General features: G+C 40.9%; 1 protein-coding gene across 5 annotated transcripts in view; it reads left to right on the top strand.

Moving 5' to 3' along the window:
• LOC132384731 (zinc finger protein 148-like) overlaps window positions 1-20408 on the top strand; it is a 108339-nt gene that overhangs the window by 56564 nt on the left and 31367 nt on the right. For 4 of the 5 annotated variants that reach the window (XM_059956146.1, XM_059956147.1, XM_059956150.1 and 1 more), the window contains one exon: window positions 5190-5273. The exons of the other annotated variant lie outside the window; for it this stretch is intronic. In XM_059956146.1, the coding sequence (XP_059812129.1) occupies window positions 5190-5273 (84 nt within the window). The remainder of the gene's footprint in view (window positions 1-5189; window positions 5274-20408) is intronic. 5 annotated transcript variants of the gene reach the window in all.

Genomic DNA, 20408 nt, shown 5'->3' with positions numbered 1-20408 from the left:
TGACTGATGCAGCTGTGAATGGGAAAAGTTAAATGTGCCAAGTGTAACAAGGGTTCTGTTGTAACAAGGTTTGACTGTTGTTTGAATTCACTTTGGGCCTTTGTTTCTTTTCAATAACTTGGCACCAAACTGACTACTTTACAGAAGCAGTCTGCAGTTAATTCCTTGTACTGATGTGTATTCTGCCTGCATTATAAGTAGGTACAGATTAATTTGTTAAACATGTGCAGAATTATAAAAGATTATGAGGTATGTAAATTAGCTTGAGTACGCTGGTAAAATTTGTGTAATCTTGCAGTAACATTGACTTTTTAAGTCAAGAAAAGTCAATTACCCCAAAATACAATCAGAAACATAAATAGCTTGGGCAGAAAGGGAATAATAGGTGGAAATTATATGTAAACATATTTATGTAAAGTGAGATGGTTTGAGACAATCTATGTACTGAACAGAAAAGGTGGCTGTCATGAGCTGCCATGACCAGAAACTTTCTACCATCTTAGTCTTGTAAAATCTATCGATTTATCTATTCCTCTGAAATATTGAACATGACTCACCATCTTCAACAAACCTCAGTTGTAACACCAGTTTAAATACCAATGGCTTTCTTATGATTTGTTCTGATAATTTGGGCAACATTCACTGCCCATCCTTAGTAATCAGCCATTCGATACAAGGCCAGATTTGGTAAGTATTCCTCCCTGAAGGACATTAGTGATCTGCAGGGTTTTCAACTACTGTCTGGCAGCTTTTCCTGGTCAGAGGTTTAACGCATTCATTTTCATGACTGATAGTAGTGTCTTTGATCTCATGACCTCTGGCTTGTTGATCCTCTTTTTAAATAAAGTCTATCTCATTGCAGTGCCTTTTGGTAAGTATTAAACTGGTTTGCCTTTGAAATTCAGGATAAAGTGAAGCCTGCTAGGTGAAATAAATCAGTTAGGTTCAAAGTCATCTGGGCAAGACTCTACCGCAGAGACCTTACAGACTTGCCCCTCTTCACCCCTCCTTTTGCTCTCCTAGCTTTTAAAGTGGACAGTGGCTGAATCAGGGTGTAATCTGCAGAGACCAGACTAAAGTAAGATAATCAGTTGAAGTGCTAATGTGCAGTTGATTTTTAAATGCTGTAAACACTCAACAGATCAGGAATTTGTGGAAAGAGAAACAGTTGATATTTTCAGTTGAAGCCCCTTTGTCAAAATTGACAAGGACAGAAAATGAGTCTGTATCAAGCTGCAGGTAGGAGGGGAAGGAGTTGCCCTGGGAATCAACCATAAATGAGGTAATTTGGTTATTGGTTAAAATGGGGCAGTTACGAGGATAGAGAGAAAGAGGTAGAGGGGGCATGGTGTTTGTTCGTAGAAGCTATGTAATAGGACAGGAATGCAAGAATTGTAAAATGCAGGATATGCTCAGCATGCAAGTCTGACCTAATGGAGAGAGAAATACTGAGCTAATAGCACATAATGGATGACCAGGCCAATTCTGATAGAGACAAAGAAAGCAACCTACCTGAACTTGTGAGATTGAGTATTGAGTCTGGCAAGCTACAATGTGACCATACGGAGATGAGGTGGTGTTATGTTGGGCCTTAATATAATGATGCAAGAGACTACAGAGAGACAGATCAAAGTGGAGTGGGACAGAGAATTAAAGAGACAGATAACAGGAGCTCAGGGTTGCCCAGTAGACTGAACACTAATGATCTGTGAAGCGATTGCCCAAACTGTGTTTGGTTTCGTTAGTGTAGAGGAGAACATATTGTGAATATTGAATGCACTACACTCGATGAGAAGTACAAATGAATTGCTAATTCAATGGGAAAGACTGTTTGTGTCCCTGGATGGTGTGAAGAGATAGGAGTTACATTCTTGCAGTTGCATGGGGAAGTGCCATGAGAAGCAAAGTGGACACAGAAGAGAGGACAAGTTATAACTTATAAAGGCAAGGTTTAACAAATTTGTATTGTTTTCCATAGAGCGTCAGAGGCTGAGGGGTGACCTGATAGAAATTCATAAAATTTGTGAGAGGCATAGACAGGATAGACAGTCAATCTATCCTGTATTTTTCTCAGAGTGAAAATGTCAAATAGTAAAGGGCATAGGTCGAATGTGAGAGGGGGAAAGTTTAAAGGAGATTTACATTTTATTTTCCCACTGAGTGGTAGGTACCTGGAATGGACTGTCAGGGGTGCCATTGGAGGCAGATACAATTGTGGCATTTAAGAGCTATTTAGCTATATGTGTAAGCAGGCTGTGAACGGAGAGATATAGATCATGTGCAGGGAGCTAAAGAGTTGACATCATAGCCTGTTCCTGTGCTGTACTATTCTGTATTCTAGGACTGGGGAGTTGCAAAGGGAATGGTTCTTTTGAAATGTTGAAAGGGAAAGAATACAGAGATGTATTGATGGAATCCTATTGAAACTTAAACTATGTTTCTATTTCCACAGATACAGTTTGAGTTGCTGAGTGTTTCCAGTATTTTTTGTTTTCCAATTTGCAATTTTTTGCATTTGAGTTTGTGAACTTGAATTTTTTGTCTAGAAGCTGAGTAAATTTAGGCTTTGGAGCATGGATGAGTTGCTGATTCCTCCATAAAGATTGAAATGTGATGTGTTTGATTCAGGGAGTTATTCACTGCTTTGACAAAGTTGTTAATTATGGGACACAAGGGACTAATGATAAGCCCTTCACACTTACATTATATTTTAAATGTACTGGGATTTGAAAGTAGTGTGCTCTACAAACAGCACATAATATTTTGACACTCTTGTATGACTTGTGCTTTTACATTGCACTTTCTAAATCTGCAGCCATTCCTTGGAGCCAAAACATTGATTGTTTCTCTTTCCACAGATGCTGCCTGACATGATGAGTTTTTCTAGCATTATCTTTTTTTTTTGTTTAGGTCCCCTAAAGCCTCTTTTACATCTTCCTCCTGTCGCAATCCCAACTGCTTTTATATTAGAAATAAGACAGTTGGTTGCCACAGACAAATGGTCTGTTAACCATTTCTTAGTTCGTGCCAATATATTACTCCATTTTCATGTGCTTGACCCTTATTGATCAATCTCTGATGTGGACTTTATCAAAATACTTCTGAAAATAAAGACATCACATACTCTAATTCTCCCTTATCAATTATACCAGTTGCATCCTCAAAGCACTCTTAATTGATTAGTAAAGCACAATTCCTTTTCATAAATCCAAGAATTTTGAGGGATGATTACCAAATGTACTCACTATCATAGGTACTTGGGATATTTGGACTTCCAAAATTCTCTAGTACTACATCCTTACTAATACTGATTTCCTTCAGTTCTTCATTCTTGCTAGACCATTGCTTCACTAGTATACCTGGCAGTTTTTTTTCTGTGTCACCTTCTGTGAAGATGGACACAAAGGAGTTGTTAAATTTCTCTGACATTTTCTTATTCCCCAGTATAAATTCTCCCATCTCTGGCTGTATTTGCTTCTGCAGATTTTTTTCCTCCTTGCATACCTATAGAAGCCCACCCAACTGATTTTGATGTTTTTTGCCAGTTTACATAAGAAAATAGGAGTAGGAGTAAGCCACCCTGCCCCACCATTCAACACGATCATGGCTAATCTGCCCCAGGTCTCAACTCAACTTCTCTGCTAATTCCACATCCCTGAATTCCCTGATTTTTATCACCCTCCAGTGATCTAGCCTGTACACCCTTCTTCTTACAAAGACCAGAGAATGTCCCCTTGTTTGAGATTCTGCCACTGGTGAAAACATGCCAAAGTTTACCCTATCAAGCTCCTTTACAATCTTGTAAGTGTCAATAAGCTCACTCCTTATTCTATTAAACTCTAAAGAATACAGATCTAATTTCTTTAGTCATCTTATCCCAGGAATTAAATTGGTGAATCTCTTTTGGACAGCCTCCAATGTCAGTACATCCTTTCTTAAAAGGTGAGACCAGAAATGTGCACAGTGCTCCAGGTGTGGCCTCAGCAACTATAACATTATTTCCAAATTCAAAACTGCAACCATCTTGCAATCAAGATGCCACTTGCCTTCTGAACTACCCACTGCACCTGCCTACTAACCATTTGCAACTCTTGCACAAGAATACCTAGGTCCCACTGTACTTTATCTTAAATTTCTCTCCATTTAGATAACAGTCTACCTTTGATTTCTATTATTGAAGTTCATAGCCTCACACTTTCAGCATTAAACTCCATTTGCCGACTTTTGCCCAACCTGTATTTATCCTATTGTGGAGTCCAAATATCCTCTGTGCAGTATGCCTTTGCACCTATTTTAGAGTTATCAGCAATTCTGGATACCTTACACTCTGCTTCATCCTACAGATTATTAATATAAATTGTAAATAATTTAGGGAAAATAACTGATCCTTGAAGCCCTTCACCAATTTTTTCCCATTTTAAAATTTTTGGTTTTAAAAGTGCTGAAAATCATCAGGCTGACTGCCATTTCTGGCAACTTTATAAGCCTTCTTCCTTTGATTTAATTTTATCTGTAGTTTTTCCTTGTCAGCCCAAAAAGGATGTCCCAAAGGTGTCCACTATTGAGTTTGTACAAGGCATCCTCTGGTTCATAACTTTTGGCTTTTGGAATACTTAGTCCATTCATTTCTGAACAGTTTTTTTTCCTGTTTTACAATGGTGTCAAATGGAAGCATTTACTCTCAAGTTGCCTATCAACTTCAATAGATAATGTATTATTGCACCCCAGGTTTGCCTTCAAGTTTTAAGCAACAATTTGGCTTTTGTTAGAATGAGAAATTGCAAGGTATTTGGAGGCTCTTGGTTATGGGTGATTAATGTGTGGCTTTGTTGCGTTACATTGCTAGCATTTGAAAAAGTCTAGAATGATTTCTACAATATTTGCTTTCAGAATCCCTCATTGTTTTGGAGGAGCCCTTTGTAGGTGCTGTCAATATTCTTGGTGATAGTTGAGGATGAGTTTTACTAGAGCAACAAAATGGGATAGTGTCTCACTACTTAAATTCCTTCTCTTAGGAGCTATGTTCAACTGAGGAGCTTCAGAGCATGAATGTATCTCGGGTCGCTTGCAGCCTGCCTTTAAAACAAATCCAATATTGATAGCTTAGATTGCTAGACTGAGAAGAAATAATTATAGGATTTATATCCTGAGTGAGCTGAGGAGAAATTTGGATTTTGTTTTGCTTTTAGGTGAAAAGCCATATCAGTGCACCCAATGTAGCATGCGATTTATCCAGAAGTACCTACTGCAGAGACATGAGAAGATACACACTGGTAAGTGAAATGCTAGGGGCATGTGCCAGTGACACGAGATAAAGCATCTATGAAACTCCTGAAAGAGACATTATCCCTTTTGTTGACCGATATGTTAAATAAGCACTACTGTTAAAGCATACAAAAAAAACTAACAGTATTTCTGTTGTTTGCTCCTTCTTTGCAAATTACAAGGTGCTTGCAGAAGCAATGGTTTGCCAGTGTACAGTTAAGTGAGATTATAAATAACGTTCCAGTTCAGTTACTGCCTCCTCAGATCGCAGTTGATTCAAAATATCAAGTTACTTCAAAACCTTTGAGTAGTGAAGGCATCTTTATGTTTTAAAGATGCATCTTTTCTCTACCATGGAGAGTCCGCAAAGCACGTTTTCTGCAAATGTATTATAGCATGGATTTGGGGCAGAAGCCAAAATTCCTAGTGTTATTATTCACTGAACGTAGCTAAAATATTTTCCTAAAACATCTCACATTGAGCTTGCAAGCTTCAAAGGAATTGATAAATTCATGCTATCAAGTCATAAATAGACACCCAAAATAGATATCAGATACTAGCGATATTTCTTTAAACCATCGGTAGCACTGAGGTTACCAAGTGGGATCAATGAGGGGAAACTATGCCAGAGATTTGTCATGTCAGCTAGGTAAACAAAGAAAGAGGGATACTGTCTCTTTAGTTTCTTACCTAACCACAGTAATTCCTGTTGCTCATTTACCATGATGACTTGTCATTCACTTGCATTGTAATATGAGTCTCTATTACCCATTATATGCATTGGAAATGTAATGTCCCGGGGTTACTCACTTTGCCACTGTTATATCTCAGAATATTTAATACTTGCAGAACATATACATCGAAACATCAAAGCATAATGAAATGCGTTGTTTGAGTCAAATTAAATCAAATTAGTAAAGCTTGTGCTGGGAGCCCACACTTACAGTGCCCACACAGCATGCCCACAACTTCCCCTAACCATGCATCTTTGGAATGTGGGAGGAAACCCATGCAGTCACTGGGAGAATATACAAACTCCTTACAGACAGTAAAGCTGGCACTGTAAATCAATTGCGCTAACTGATACTCTTCCGTGCTGCCCGGGTAGAGGTATAATAATTGCACTGTTATTGATAATGACTGAAGTAGATTATCAGCCTCTGAGTTTACAATCTGGTCTTCACTGTCAGCAGTAGTTGATGCTTTTCTTCTTGAGTTGATCAGCACAAGTTTAATGTCCAAATGTACACTCCCTTTACATCCTCTCTGTCTCTCCTCTCTTCCCTTATGGTCTGATTCTTTCTTGGTATCTTTGTCTTTATACATCCTCTTTTGCTGACTGGCAGGGTGCTTGCATGAATCTTAGCTTAATTACACTCCAAAATGCTGGGGAACTCAGCAGGACAGGCTGCATCCATGGAGGGGAATAAACAGTCATCAACATTTCGGGCTGAGATCCTTCACCCTTCAAAAGGTGGGGGAATCCTTCCCCTCCCGCTTTCATCTTATTCTGGCTTTTTCCCCTTTCTTTATGTTGCTCGACCTGCTGAGTTCCTTCAGCATTTTGGGTGATGCTTTGGATTACCAACATCTGTAGATACTCTTGTGGTTATTAATTGCACCCCAGTTTAATACTAAGTCAAAGAAGGCAGGCTCACAAAATGGATTTCTTCTTTTTTCCACCTCATTCAGGTGGCCCCCATTGCACTATACCTTCATATCTTTTGTGTGGACAGCGTGTACCTTCCCCTAGGCAGCTTCCCCAATAGTTCCACAAAGAGGCACTTTCCCATATTCTTTATTTTTGAACTCTTGAACAATGGCTCTTTCTGAAGTGTGCCCTTGGGCAGGTCATGACTCTTATAAATAACGTATCTTGTGCGGTTCAGGACTAAGCTAATAATACTAACATTGTCTATTATTGTGTATTGATGAACTGTGGGAATTAACAGCCAAAGTTTTATTATTTCAATTAACCATATAACCATATAACAATCACAGCACGGAAACAGGCCATCTCGGCCCTCCTAGTCCGTGCCGAACTCTTAATCTCACCTAGTCCCACCTACCCGCACTCAGCCCATAACCCTCCACTCCTTTCCTGTCCATATACCTATCCAATTTTACCTTAAATGACACAACTGAACTGGCCTCTACTACTTCTACAGGAAGCTCATTCCACACAGCTATCACTCTCTGAGTAAAGAAATACCCCCTCGTGTTTCCCTTAAACTTTTGCCCCCTAACTCTCAAATCATGTCCTCTCGTTTGAATCTCCCTTACTCTCAATGGAAACAGCCTATTCACGTCAACTCTATCTATCCCTCTCAAAATTTTAAATACCTCGATCAAATCCCCCCTCAACCTTCTACGCTCCAATGAATAGAGACCTAACTTGTTCAACCTTACTCTGTAACTTAAGTGCTGAAACCCAGGTAACATCCTAGTAAATCGTCTCTGCACTCTCTCTAATTTATTGATATCTTTCCTATAATTCGGTGACCAGAACTGTACACAATATTCTAAATTTGGCCTTACCAATGCCTTGTACAATTTCAACATTACATCCCAACTTCTGTACTCAATGCTCTGATTTATAAAGGCCAGCGTTCCAAAAGCCTTCTTCACTACCCTATCTACATGAGACTCCACCTTCAGGGAACTATGCACTGTTATTCCTAGATCTCTCTGTTCCACTGCGTTCCTCAATGCCCTACCATTTACCCTGTATGTTCTATTTGGATTATTCCTGCCAAAATGTAGAACCTCACACTTCTCAGCATTAAACTCCATCTGCCAACATTCAGCCCATTCTTCTAACTGGCATAAGTCTCCCTGCAAGCTTTGAAAACCCACCTCATTATCCACAACACCTCCTACCTTAGTATCATCGGCATACTTACTAATCCAATTTACCACCCCATCATCCAGATCATTTATGTATATTACAAACAACATTGGGCCTAAAACAGATCCCTGAGGCACCCCGCTAGTCACCGGCCTCCATCCCGATAAACAATTATCCACCACTACTCTCTGGCATCTCCCATCTAGCCACTGTTGAATCCATTTTATTACTCCAGCATTAATACCTAACGACTGAACCTTCTTAACTAACCTTCCATGTGGAACTTTGTCAAAGGCTTTGCTGAAGTCCATATAGACTACATCCACTGCCTTACCCTCATCAACATTCCTTGTAACTTCTTCAAAAAATTCAATAAGGTTTGTCAAACATGACCTTCCACGCACAAATCCATGCTGGCTACTCCTAATCAGATCCTGTCTATCCAGATAATTATAAATACTATCTCTAAGAATACCTTCCATTAATTTACCCACCACTGATGTCAAACTGACAGGTCTATAATTGCTAGGCTTACTTCTAGAACCCTTTTTAAACAATGGAACCACATGAGCAATATGCCAATCCTCCAGCACAATCCCCGTTTCTAATGACATCTGAAAGATCTCCATCAGAGCTCCTGCTATCTCTACACAAACTTCCCTCAAGGTCCTGGGGAATATCCTGTCAGGACCCGGAGATTTATCCACCTTTAAATTTCTTAAAAGCGCCAGTACTTCCACCTCTTTAATTGTCATAGGTTCCATAACTTCCTTACTTGTTTCCCACACCTTACACAATTCAATATCCTTCTTAGTGAATACCGAAGAGAAGAAATCGTTCAAAATCTCTCCCATCTCCCTCGGCTCCACACATAGCTGACCACCCTGATTCTCTAAGGGACCAATTTTATCCCTCACTATCCTCTTGCTTTTAATATAAGCAATCCATACAAATAATCAAAAACGTGAAGGTGGATGCCCGGATTCAATAAAGACATTTCCTACCACACTCAGTATTTCATTAACTGGATTTGCTATTGCTATAGTAATAAAATAATAAATAATACAGTAATAAAATGTCATACTAAATTTTAACTTTTGTAATAATGACTGGAACTGCCATCAGCTTGGATGGGCCAGAATTTGTTCAGTCTGCCCAGGAAAGTTTTCTCAAGCCAGTCCTACTAGAGAGGGGGTAACATTGAGCTCTTATTGGGAAATGAGGCTGGACAGGTGGCTGGACTGGTGAGTGAGCCCCAGTCTGAAAAGGGTGGAAAAATCCCCGGGACCTGACCATGGTTATCTTTGGACATTGTGAGGAAGGTAGGGAAGAAATTGCTGGAGAAGCAAGAGACAGCAGATGCTGGGTTCTTGAGCAACACTCAAAACACTGGAAGAACTCAATAAGTAAGGCAGCATCAATGAAAATACATGGATAGTCGACATGTCATGTTGGAACCCTTCATTTGGATGGGAAAATCTCAGGGGCCCTGGCAAGAGATTTGTATCACTGTTAAATATGTGTGAAATACCGGAAGACTGGAGGGTGGCCTTTGTTTAAGAATGGCTGCCAGGACAAGCCAGGAAACTACAGGCTGTCGAGCCTAACATCAGGATTTACCGGTATTTGGAAAAACAAGAATTGATCAGGGGTAGTCTGTATGATCTTCTGTGTGGGTAGTCAAATATCATGAATTTGATTGAATTTTTTGATGAGCTGACTGAGAGGATTGCTAAGAGCAGGGCAGTAGATGTCTGCAGCAACTTTTGCAAGGCCTTTGACAAGGTCCTGCATGGTAGACTGGTCCAGAAGGTTAGATCACATGGGATTCAGGGTGAGCTAGCCAGTTGGTTACAAAATTGGTTTGGCGGTAGAATTCAGAAGGTGGTAGTGGAGGGTTGTTTCTTCAAATTGGAGGCCTGTGAGTGGCAGTGTGCTGCAGGGATCAGTGATGGGTCCACTGTTGTTTTCCATCAACATGAATGATTTGGATAAGAGTGTAGGTGGCATTGTTGGTAAGTTTGTGGACTAAAATTGGTGATGTGGTGGACAGTGAAGAAGATTGTCTAAGGTCACAAAGGATCTTGATAACTGGGGAAGTGAGCCTGGGAATGGCAGATGGAATTTAACTTGGACAAGTGTGAACTGATGCATTTTGGTAAGTTAAACCAGGGCAGGACTTGCATAGTGAATGACACTGGGGAGAGTTATAGAACAGAGTCCTCACAGAACAAGTACTGTACACGTTTCCCTGAAAATTGTGACACAGGTAGACTGAGTGGTGAAGAAGGCATTTGATGTCAGTCAGGGCAATGGGTAGAGGAATTGGGACATCGTGCTACTGCTGTACAAGTTGTTGGTAAGATCACATGGAATAATGTGTGCATTTCTGGTTACTGAGGTATAGAAAGAATGTGATTAAGCTGGAATGGGTCTAGGAAAGATTTAGAAGGGTGTTGCTGGGACTGAAAACCTTGAGTTACAAGGAGAGACTAGATAGCATGGGACTTTTTTCCCTGGAATGTAAAAGGCTGAGGGGTGGCACAGTAATGTAGTTGTTAGTGCAATTGCCATTACATTTTTATATTGCCATTGCAAGGTCAGGGTTCAATTCCCGCTGCTGCCTACAAGAAGTTGGTATGTTCTCCCTGTGACCACGTTGGTTTCTTCTGACTGCTCCAGTTTCCTCTCACATTCCAGAGGCATATGAGTTGGTGTTAGTGAGTTGTGAGCATGCTATGTTGGTATTGGAAACGTGGCAACACCTGCAGGGTGCCCAGCACAATCCTCGCTGATTTGATTTGACACAAACAATGAATTTCACCAAATACATGTGGCAAATAAAGATAATCCTTCTCTTTCTTTCATTGGGGCATAGACTATCAAAAACTAGAGGGGATAGATTTAAGGAAAGACGAGAAAGATGTAAAATGAATCTGAGGGGCAAGCTTTTCACATAGTGGGTGGTGGGTATATGCAATGAGCTGCTAGAAGAAGTGGTAGAGTGGGTACAATAACAGAATTTAAAGGATACTTGGACAGGTACATGGATAGGAAAGGTTCAGAGGGATATGGACCAAACATGGGCAAATGGTAGGCAACTTTCTCAGCATGGATGAGTTGAGTAAAAAAGGCCTGTGTCTATGCAGTATAACTTTTAATACCCTCTGAAGTACCCCATTATGTTCATTGTTGTTCTTGTTATACTTGCTAGCACTCAGCAGGGTATGGAATTTCCCACTTCACTCATTGTTACCTGTAATCCCCAGAACTGTAACTGGAATATCTCACAACACTATTATATTTTAGCATTCCATGGCAGGTGTTACACTCAATGGGGCATTGTTGCACTGGGCAGTCGTACAGTCCTCATTGATACATTGTGAATTGCCACAACATTCAAGGGAACACAATGTTCTATAGCACATTACTGCACTGTAATACCTCATGACAGTTACTGGGAGATTGAAATGCCCTCGAATACACATTGTATGGTAATACCCCCTGATGCTGCCAGTGATGTTGGGATATCCCATAACTCTCATCGTCACACTATAATCATCCACGACTCTCACTAGCAGAAAGAATACCACATTGTTACACTGTAGTACCACACAGTATATACTGGGACATTGGGACATCACCATAGTGCACAATAGTACACTAATATCCCACAGCATTCATTGGGACATAGTTGTATCACTTGGCTGTGGTTGCTTGTGTGTACTTTCTCATTGCATTCGATCTGACTTTGGAATCTCCCACAGCACTAATTGTGACAATGAAACTCCAAATGATATACATTGTTACACTGTTATACCTCACATGACTTGCTGAAAAATTGTTGTTTCCACAACCCAAATGGTTGAATTGGCCACTCACTATGACACTGGAATAACCCTAAACACTCAGCGTAACTCGAGTACCTCATGGTATTAACTCCCACAGTGGCAGTGGAATACTCTAGGACAGTCATTTGGCCCCCTTCATTTGAAGTGTCAGAGATATACACCTCAGTATTTATTATATTGTCTTAAACTATGTAGCTGTATCTTCATCTGTTGCACTATCACGTGTCTTCTTGCCAATTTTTTTCCATCTCCAAATTATTTATTTTGACCCGTTTTGGAGTTGTTCAAAATGTCAACACTAATTTCTGTCTAATTAATCAATGAACAGCTGTTTTTCCTTAACTGAGTCTGTGTTATACTGTTATCCATTCCATTGTCTATATGAAGCTGCCTTTTATCCTTGCTCTCAATTTTCTCCCTTCTATCTGGTTTGAAACTTTCTATAGCTACTTATCGACCCCAGAAGTCTCTGACATTGTATCTTGCCAAAGATTTCTGAATGCCCACAAAGTTAATGTTGACTGTCTTTCCACATTGGCTATCTCATCAAACTGCTCTCGTAACTTCATCCAGCAAAATCTTTTTGTTCAAGCCTGTGTTGACTTTTAATTATTTAGGAACAGCAGTGGTCTTTGGGAATTCTCAACAAGATTTCAGACCTTACAGCATCAGGTCAACATGGGCCTAATCCTGATTAACACAACTACCTCCACCTCATCTGGTGAAATGGTATTTCTTCATATTGAATAGGACTTGGAAGAAACATTGCAAATGGTAAGGGCAGAGGACAAGTGTTTAGTTCAGTAGGGTAGGCCATTTTAATTCCTCACCAAAAGTGTCTGTGTAGCACTGCCACTGACCAGGCTGGTCAAATTCTTAAACTCATAGCTGCCAAACTGGACAGATAAACTAGGTTGAGGGGTAAATGTACTTAACCTCATACTTGCTGATTTGTATTTTGCAGATGGATCTGCTTATTACTATATCTATATGTGTGACTACTACCAATGTTTGTGGAGGCAAAGTCCCGTTTCACAACAAGGGCTTCCTCCATTACCACAGACTCAGTGGGATAGGGTTGTAATAAATCTAGTGGCTCAAAAATCATCTGCAAGGTGTAATAAGGGTGCTATCAACTATGCCAATATCCGGATTTTACTCTATTACAATTCATAATTTTGTTGGCTAGCACATCTTTCACTACCATTGCCATCAAGCCAGGGGACAAACCTTGATTCAGTACAAAGCCATGATGAGAACAGTGCTGGGCATGTCTAACCATGATGAGGTGACAGCCTGGTGAAGCTGTAACACAAGACTCCATGTGTAACATCAGCAATACATGTGTACTCTAAAAATAAGGCTACAAGTACTGACAGCATCTGTGGCGGGAGAAAGATAGGGTTATTATTTCAGGTGAAGAACCCTCCAACAGAGATTCCCTTTCCCAGTTCTAGTAAATGGTCCTGAATCTAAAATGCTGTTTTGTTTCTCTTTCGACAAATGCATCCTGATGCTGAAGGTTTCCAGGATTTTTCTGTTTTTGTTATCACAGTGGCTGTTCACTCCATGTGATATCAAAAGTAGCTGAGAGCACTGGATACAGCAAACACAATGAGAACAGACAACATCCCAGCTGTATAACTGAACCATTTGTGCCTCTAGCCAACAATGTGGAAAATTATCCAGGTATATTCTAATCCAAGTAGAAGGAGTTGTCAAGACTCTAACAATCCCCTCATTGAAGCCCAGTTTGTTTTTTTTTAGTTAAGTGAATGAAAAGAGCTGAATTTTACTAGAAAGGTGAAAAATGACTGGATTTAATATCAATGCTGCCTGGTTATAAAGTACAAGACTAGTGTGTGATATTGCCACTTGCCCGGATCATCACAGCTCCAACAACTTTGAGAAACACTTACACTATCTGAATATTCACACCACCCCTTCCACCACCACTGCACTATGGCTGAAATGTTTACTATCTACAAGACACATTTATTCACAATGGCTTCTTTGACAGCACCCCACCCCTGCTAAAACCTGTGTGACACTTACCACCAAGGACAAGGGCAGCAGGGCCATGGAAACACCACCTGCATGTTTCCATTCAAGTACATACCCTGAAACAACCCAAGACCTTGACCATCTCTTTGTCTCCATAGAATCTGCTTGACCCACTGAGTTCTTCCAGCAGTTTGCTTTTTGATCCCATTCCAGCATTTTGTGACTACATTCCATCCTGATGTGGAAATATAGAACCATTCCTTAATCATTGATAGGTCTAAACAAAAATATAGAAAATTGGAGCAGAAATAAGCTATTCAACTCTACAAACCAACTGTACCATTCATTATGATCCTGACTGATTATCAACACTCCCCTTGTTCCACCTTTCTCTCTACGGCCCCAAGAACAACATCCAACTCTGGAATATATTTAATGGAGTGTCTTCAATTGCTTTCTGTGGTGGAGAATTCCACAGGTTCACCACACTCCAAGAGAAGGAATTTTTCCTCACATCAGTGCTAACTGACATCCCTTATCCTTTCTTTGTGACTAACCCTGCTCTCTGCCCGCCATCAGGAACATCCTTCCTGCATCCAATCTGTCCAATCCCTTTGAAATTGTGTTGGTTTCTGAGGTTAACTCTCACTCTAATGAACCCCACTGACTATATGCCTAATTGATCCAACCTCTCTTCATATGTCACTCCTCTCTGATTTTAAATGTTGAAATCAAGCTTACACAAACCATTTGCGCTGGCAGCTCGTTCCTCACTCTTACGACTCTGAGTGAAGAAGTTTCCCCTCGTTCCCCTTAAACTTTACCTTTAACCCTTAACCCATGACCTCTAGTTTTCCCACCCAACCTCAGTGGAAAAAGCCTGCTTGCACTTACCCTATCTACACCCCTCTTAATTTTGTATATCTCTATCAAATCTCCTCTCAATCTTCTACGTTCTAAAGAATATTCAGTCTTTCCTTATAACTCAGGTCCTCCAGACCTGGCAACATCCTTTTAAATTTTCCCTGTGCTCTTTCAAACTTACTTACATCTTTCTGTAGGTAGGTGACCAAAACTGCACACAATACTCCAAATTAGGCCTCACCAATCTCTGAGACAACTTGAACACAACATCCCAACTTCAATATAACATCCCATCTCCCATACTCAATACTTTGATTTATGAAGGCCAATGTGCCAAAAGCTTTCTTTACAGCCTATCAACGTGTGACACCACTTTCAATGATTTATGGACCTGTATCTCATATCCCTTTGTTCTACCGCAGTGCCCTACCAATCACTATTCAAGACCTACCCTGCTTGGTCCTGCTAAAGTGCAACAGCTGGCATTTGTCTGCATTAAATTCAATCTGCCATTTTTCGGTTCATTTTTCCAGCTGGTCCAGGTAGACATGATAGTCTTCCTCATTGTCCACTACACTTCCAAACTTGGTGTTATCTGGAAATTTGCTAATCCAGTTAACTCAGTGGTTCCCAACCTTTTCTATGCCCCACACCCCTAGGAAATGTTTGATTAATGTTTGCACCCCCTACAAAAGTAATATCACATTTGAAGATGAAGTCTAATTTCTAATTTTTGAACCACAAATTGAACCACATACAGTACTGCGGGTAAACAAATTGAACTTAAAGAAATAAGCTTTTAACTCAGTGCATTAAGTGCAAATATAAATTGAGCAATTAGATTCTAATTTATTCAGAAAAAATTGTAAACAGTAAATTGATGAGACTCCTCAACTCTGAGCTGTAACTTCCCAGGTAACACTGATGAGACTCCTCAACGCTGACTCGGGCAGCGGGAGACTGGAGTGAGTTTACGTCTCTCTCGACTCAGGCAGCGGGAGACTGGGGTGTGCTTGGGACAAACGTTACTACCACTTCTCAAGTCACACTGGCAACTGGCTGAGTGATGGCTCGTGACTCGCCACTCAAGCACACAAGCCACTCTTTGTCACACCCCCTGAAATTCCATCTGGCACCCCCGGTTGGGAACCCCTGAGTTAACTACATTATCATCCTGATAGTTCATATAGATGACAAACAATGATGGACCTAGCACCAATCCCTGTGGCACTCCACTAGTCACAGGCTTTCAGAGAGACAACCGTTTACTGCCACTCTCTCTGGCTTTTCCCACAAAGCCATTGTCAAATCCAGTTTACTACTTCTTCTAAGGTAGTAATATATTCCAGTTTACTACCTCATCTAAGATACTAAGGTAGGTGGTGTTGTGGATAATGAAGTAGGTTTTCAAAGTTTGCAGAGAGATTTAGGCCAGTTAGAAGAGTGGGCTGAACGATGGCAGATGGAGTTTAATGCTGATAAGTGTGAGGTGTTACATTTTGGTAGGAATAATCCAAATAGGACATACATGGTAAATGGTAGGGCATTGAAGAATGCAGTAGAACAGAGTGATCTAGGAATAATGGTGCATAGTTCCCTGAATCTCATGTGGATAGGGTGGTAAAGAAAGTTTTTGGTATGTTGGCCTTTATAAGTCAGAGCATTGAGTATAGGAGTTGGGATGTAATGTTAAAATTGTACAAGGCATTGGTAAGGCCGAATTTGGAGTATTGTGTACAGTTCTGGTCACCAAATTATAGGAAAGATGTCAACAAAATAGAGAGAGTACAGAGAAGATTTACTAGAATGTTACCTGGGTTTCAGCACCTAAGTTACAGGGAAAGGTTGAACAAGTTAGGTCTTTATTCTTTGGAATGTAGAAAGTTGAGGGGGGACTTGATAGAGGTATTTAAAATTATGAGGGGGATAGATAGAGTTGACGTGGATAGGCTTTTTCCATTGAGAGTAGGGGAGATTCAAACAAGAGGACATGAGTTGAGGGTTAGGGGGAAAAGTTTAGGGGTAACATGAGGGGGAACTTCTTTACTCAGAGAGTGGTAGCTGTGTGGAACGAGCTTCCAGTAGAAGTGGTAGAGGCAGGTTCGATATTGTCATTTAAAGTAAAATTGGATAGGTATATGGACAGAAAAGGAATGGAGGGTTATGGGCTGAGTGTGGGTCAGTGGGACTAGGTGAGAGTAAGCATTTGGCATGGACTAGAAGGGCCGAGATGGCCTGTTTCCGTGCTGTAATTGTTATATGGTTATATCTTGCATGCCAAGTGACTGAACCTTCCTGACTAACCTCCCATGCAGGACCTTGTCAAAGGCCTTGCTAAAGTACACTTAGACTACATCCACTCCATCAATTTTCCTGCTAACTTCCTCAAAAAACTATAACATTGGTTAGAAGTGACTTACCACGCACAAAGTCACGTTGACCATCCTTATCAGACCATGCCTATCCAAATACTCGTACAGTATATCTCGTCCCATAGAATACCTTCTAATAACTTTCCCACTACTGATGTGAAGCTCACTGGCCTATAATTCCTAGTTTATTTTTAGAGCCTGTCTTAAACAATGGAACAACGTTGACTATCCTCTAATCCTTTGGTACCTCACCTGTTGCTGAGGATGATTTAAATATCCCTGGCAATTTCTGCACTTCGCTCTCACAACATCCAAAGGAACATCTTGTCAGGCCCTGGGGATTTATCCACCCTGATTGGGGAAATTTCACTGGACTGTAGTCATTCAAGGTGGCAGCTCACCCCTACCTTTTCAGGGAATTAAGGGTGGATAATAAATGTTGGCCTTGAGCAACACACACAAAATGCTGGAAGAATTCAGCAAGATGGGCATCATCTATGGAAGAAAATAAATAGTCAATGTTTTGGTCTGAGATCCTTTATCAGGACTGGAAAGTAAGGAGGAAGAAGTCAGAATAAGTGCAATTAAAATGGGGTGCCATGAGGAAAATAGTTTTTTGTGGCTGACAGAGCAATGGTGCTCAATGAAGCCATCCCCCAATCTACCTCACTTGGAAGGACTTTTAAGACCCTGAGTGGTGGTGAGGGAGGATGCTTAGAGACAGGTGTATCACTTGTCCCACTTGCAGGGATAAGTGTCAGGAGGGAGATCAGTGGGGAGGGATGAGTGGACAAGGGAGTTATGTAGAGAGTGATCCCTGTGTGGAAAGCTGTAAGTGGTGGGGGGCTGAGGAGAGGAAAGATGTGTTTGGTGGTAGGATTTGGAAGTCGTGGGGTGATAAGGACAAGGGGAATCCTATGCTAGTTATGGCAGCAGGACGATGGGGTAAGGGCTGATGTGCGGGAAATGGAGGAGATGCAGATGAGTGCGGCAGTGATGGCAGTGGAGGGCATTTTCAATGTTCTAGATTGAAAAATCTCATCCTGAGAACAGATGCAGCAAAGTCATTGGAGCTGAGAAAGGAAGAAAGCATTTTTACAAGTGATAGGGTGGGAAGACGTTTCGTTAAGATAGCTGTGAGAGTCAGCAGACAGTCTGTGAAAGATAGCAGTAGACAGTCTGTCTCCAGAGACTGGAATAGCACATTAAGAAAGGGGAGAGAGGTGTCAGAGATAGACCAAGTAAATTTAAGGGCACGGTGGAAGTTAGAGACAAAGTTGATGATACATTGGCCTTACGAGTAATGTTTATACCTTATAAGAATCAAATTGTCCTTTGCAGATGCCTTGTCTGTCTGACATCTAGCCTGGGATAAGTATTCTCAAAGCACTAGTGAGAAGGCTGAAAGTTCATTTGCTGGTCATGAATTCCATTCCTCTTCCTGCATAGAAACTACAAATAAATACAACTGATAAAAATCTAGATGATTATGGTTATTTATCTCTTTTCTTTGCTAGAAGTTAATGCTTTGTAGTGGTCCTGCTGGACCTCCAGCACCACCGGGAGCAGGAGGGCAGAGCCAGAAAGCAAAGTGAATGTCAGGGGAGGTCAAATGAGTACAAGGAGTACGAGGTGTGGCTAGGAGAGTCTGTCCTCCACAGTCTTTTGGGAACCATGTTCTTAATTCCAGCAGTCTGAGGAGAATTGCATTGTGAAATAATCCATTGAAATCTCCCAACTTCAGCAGAGAGAGCTCCAGATACGCATCCATATCTGGTCTCTTCTTTCTGTAATGATGAGCATCATTGCACCCTGCACTACTTCACCAAGACAGTGCATCAGCTGCCCTGGCAATTTGATAGAGGACATTTGGCTGATGTCCTATCATAATACAAACTCATGATGGCAGTGTCCTGAGCTTTTTCAAGAGTAAGGCACTGGTGACCTACTCTACTGTGATTGAAGCAGAGGTGCTGCACTTAACTTATGAACATTGAGCTGAATTTAGCCACCACTTCAAAGCAACATACAATGAGCTCCAAAGACCTGTGCAAGGTTGGAGCTGAGCTCCTATTCCATCCTTGATATCTGTCAAGCTTTCTGGCATACTCATCCACCTACACTCAGTGGTCACTTTATTAGGTACACCCGTAAACCTTATTACTGCAAATATGTAATCAGCCAATCACTTGGCAGCAATTCAATGCATAAAAGAGCCTTGTTAATGAGAGAGGTCAGGGGAGAATGGTCAGACTGGTTTAAGCTGGCAGAAAGGTGGTAGTAACTCAAATAACCACATGTTACAACAGTGGTGTGCAGAAGGGCATCTTTGAATGCACAACATGTTGAACCTCAAAGTGGATGGGCTGCAGTAGCAGAACACCATGAATGTATCCTTATAAGGTGCCTTCTGTATCTAATAAAATGGTCATCGAGTTTATTTCTGAAGGCAAGTCTTGAGATTTTCAAGTCTGCCCTCTGGAGATTAGATATATTGTACAAGTTAATCTTTCAATGTAACCTGCTTGCACTACAATGACCTCATGATCCCAGTTAACCTATTTTCTCCACATAGTTCTGGGATTTGTGTTGTGCTTGTGCATGGCAGATGTAGCATCTTTTTTAAAAAATCAAATTCCTTGCATTCCCTCGCCTTACCAAGCAGGGCCTGGCTTGTGTTTATGAACTGAGAAAAATAGTAGGGATTGTTTGGGGGAAGATGCTAATTAAGCAGCCAACTTTTGAACCATGTGGATATTGTCAGGCAGGAAATCTTGCAAAATGAGAAGAGATGTCAGAAGGTTCTGAGCATTGCTTCAGCCTCAGAAGCCATTAAGTCATCAGTTATCAGAGGCTTTATTAACAGGCAGTGGTGCTTCCTCTAACTAATACGCACTGGGCACTGAAGAGACCCTTCTGGATTGCTCTTGCAGCAAGCACAATAAAATAGGAGCAGGCCAGTCAATACATAAGACCTGACCCACCATTTAATATGATTATGACTGATGTGTTCTACGCCTCATCTCCTCTCTGTGCCATTTCCCCATAACCCTCAGTCCCTCAATCTTTCAAAACTATATCTACCTCCCCTTTAGATGCTTGTAATGAGGTAGCCTCCACAACTTGCTGGGGCAGGTAACTGCAGAGGTTTACCAGTCTGTGCGGAGAAACTTCTATATACATTGGTTTTAAATGGCTAGGCTC

The sequence above is a fragment of the Hypanus sabinus genome, chromosome X1 (genome assembly GCF_030144855.1).
Source record: "Hypanus sabinus isolate sHypSab1 chromosome X1, sHypSab1.hap1, whole genome shotgun sequence".
Lineage (NCBI taxonomy): Eukaryota > Metazoa > Chordata > Chondrichthyes > Myliobatiformes > Dasyatidae > Hypanus > Hypanus sabinus.
Note: the sequence above shows the minus strand (reverse complement) of the source record. Positions and strands in the feature narration are given on the sequence as shown.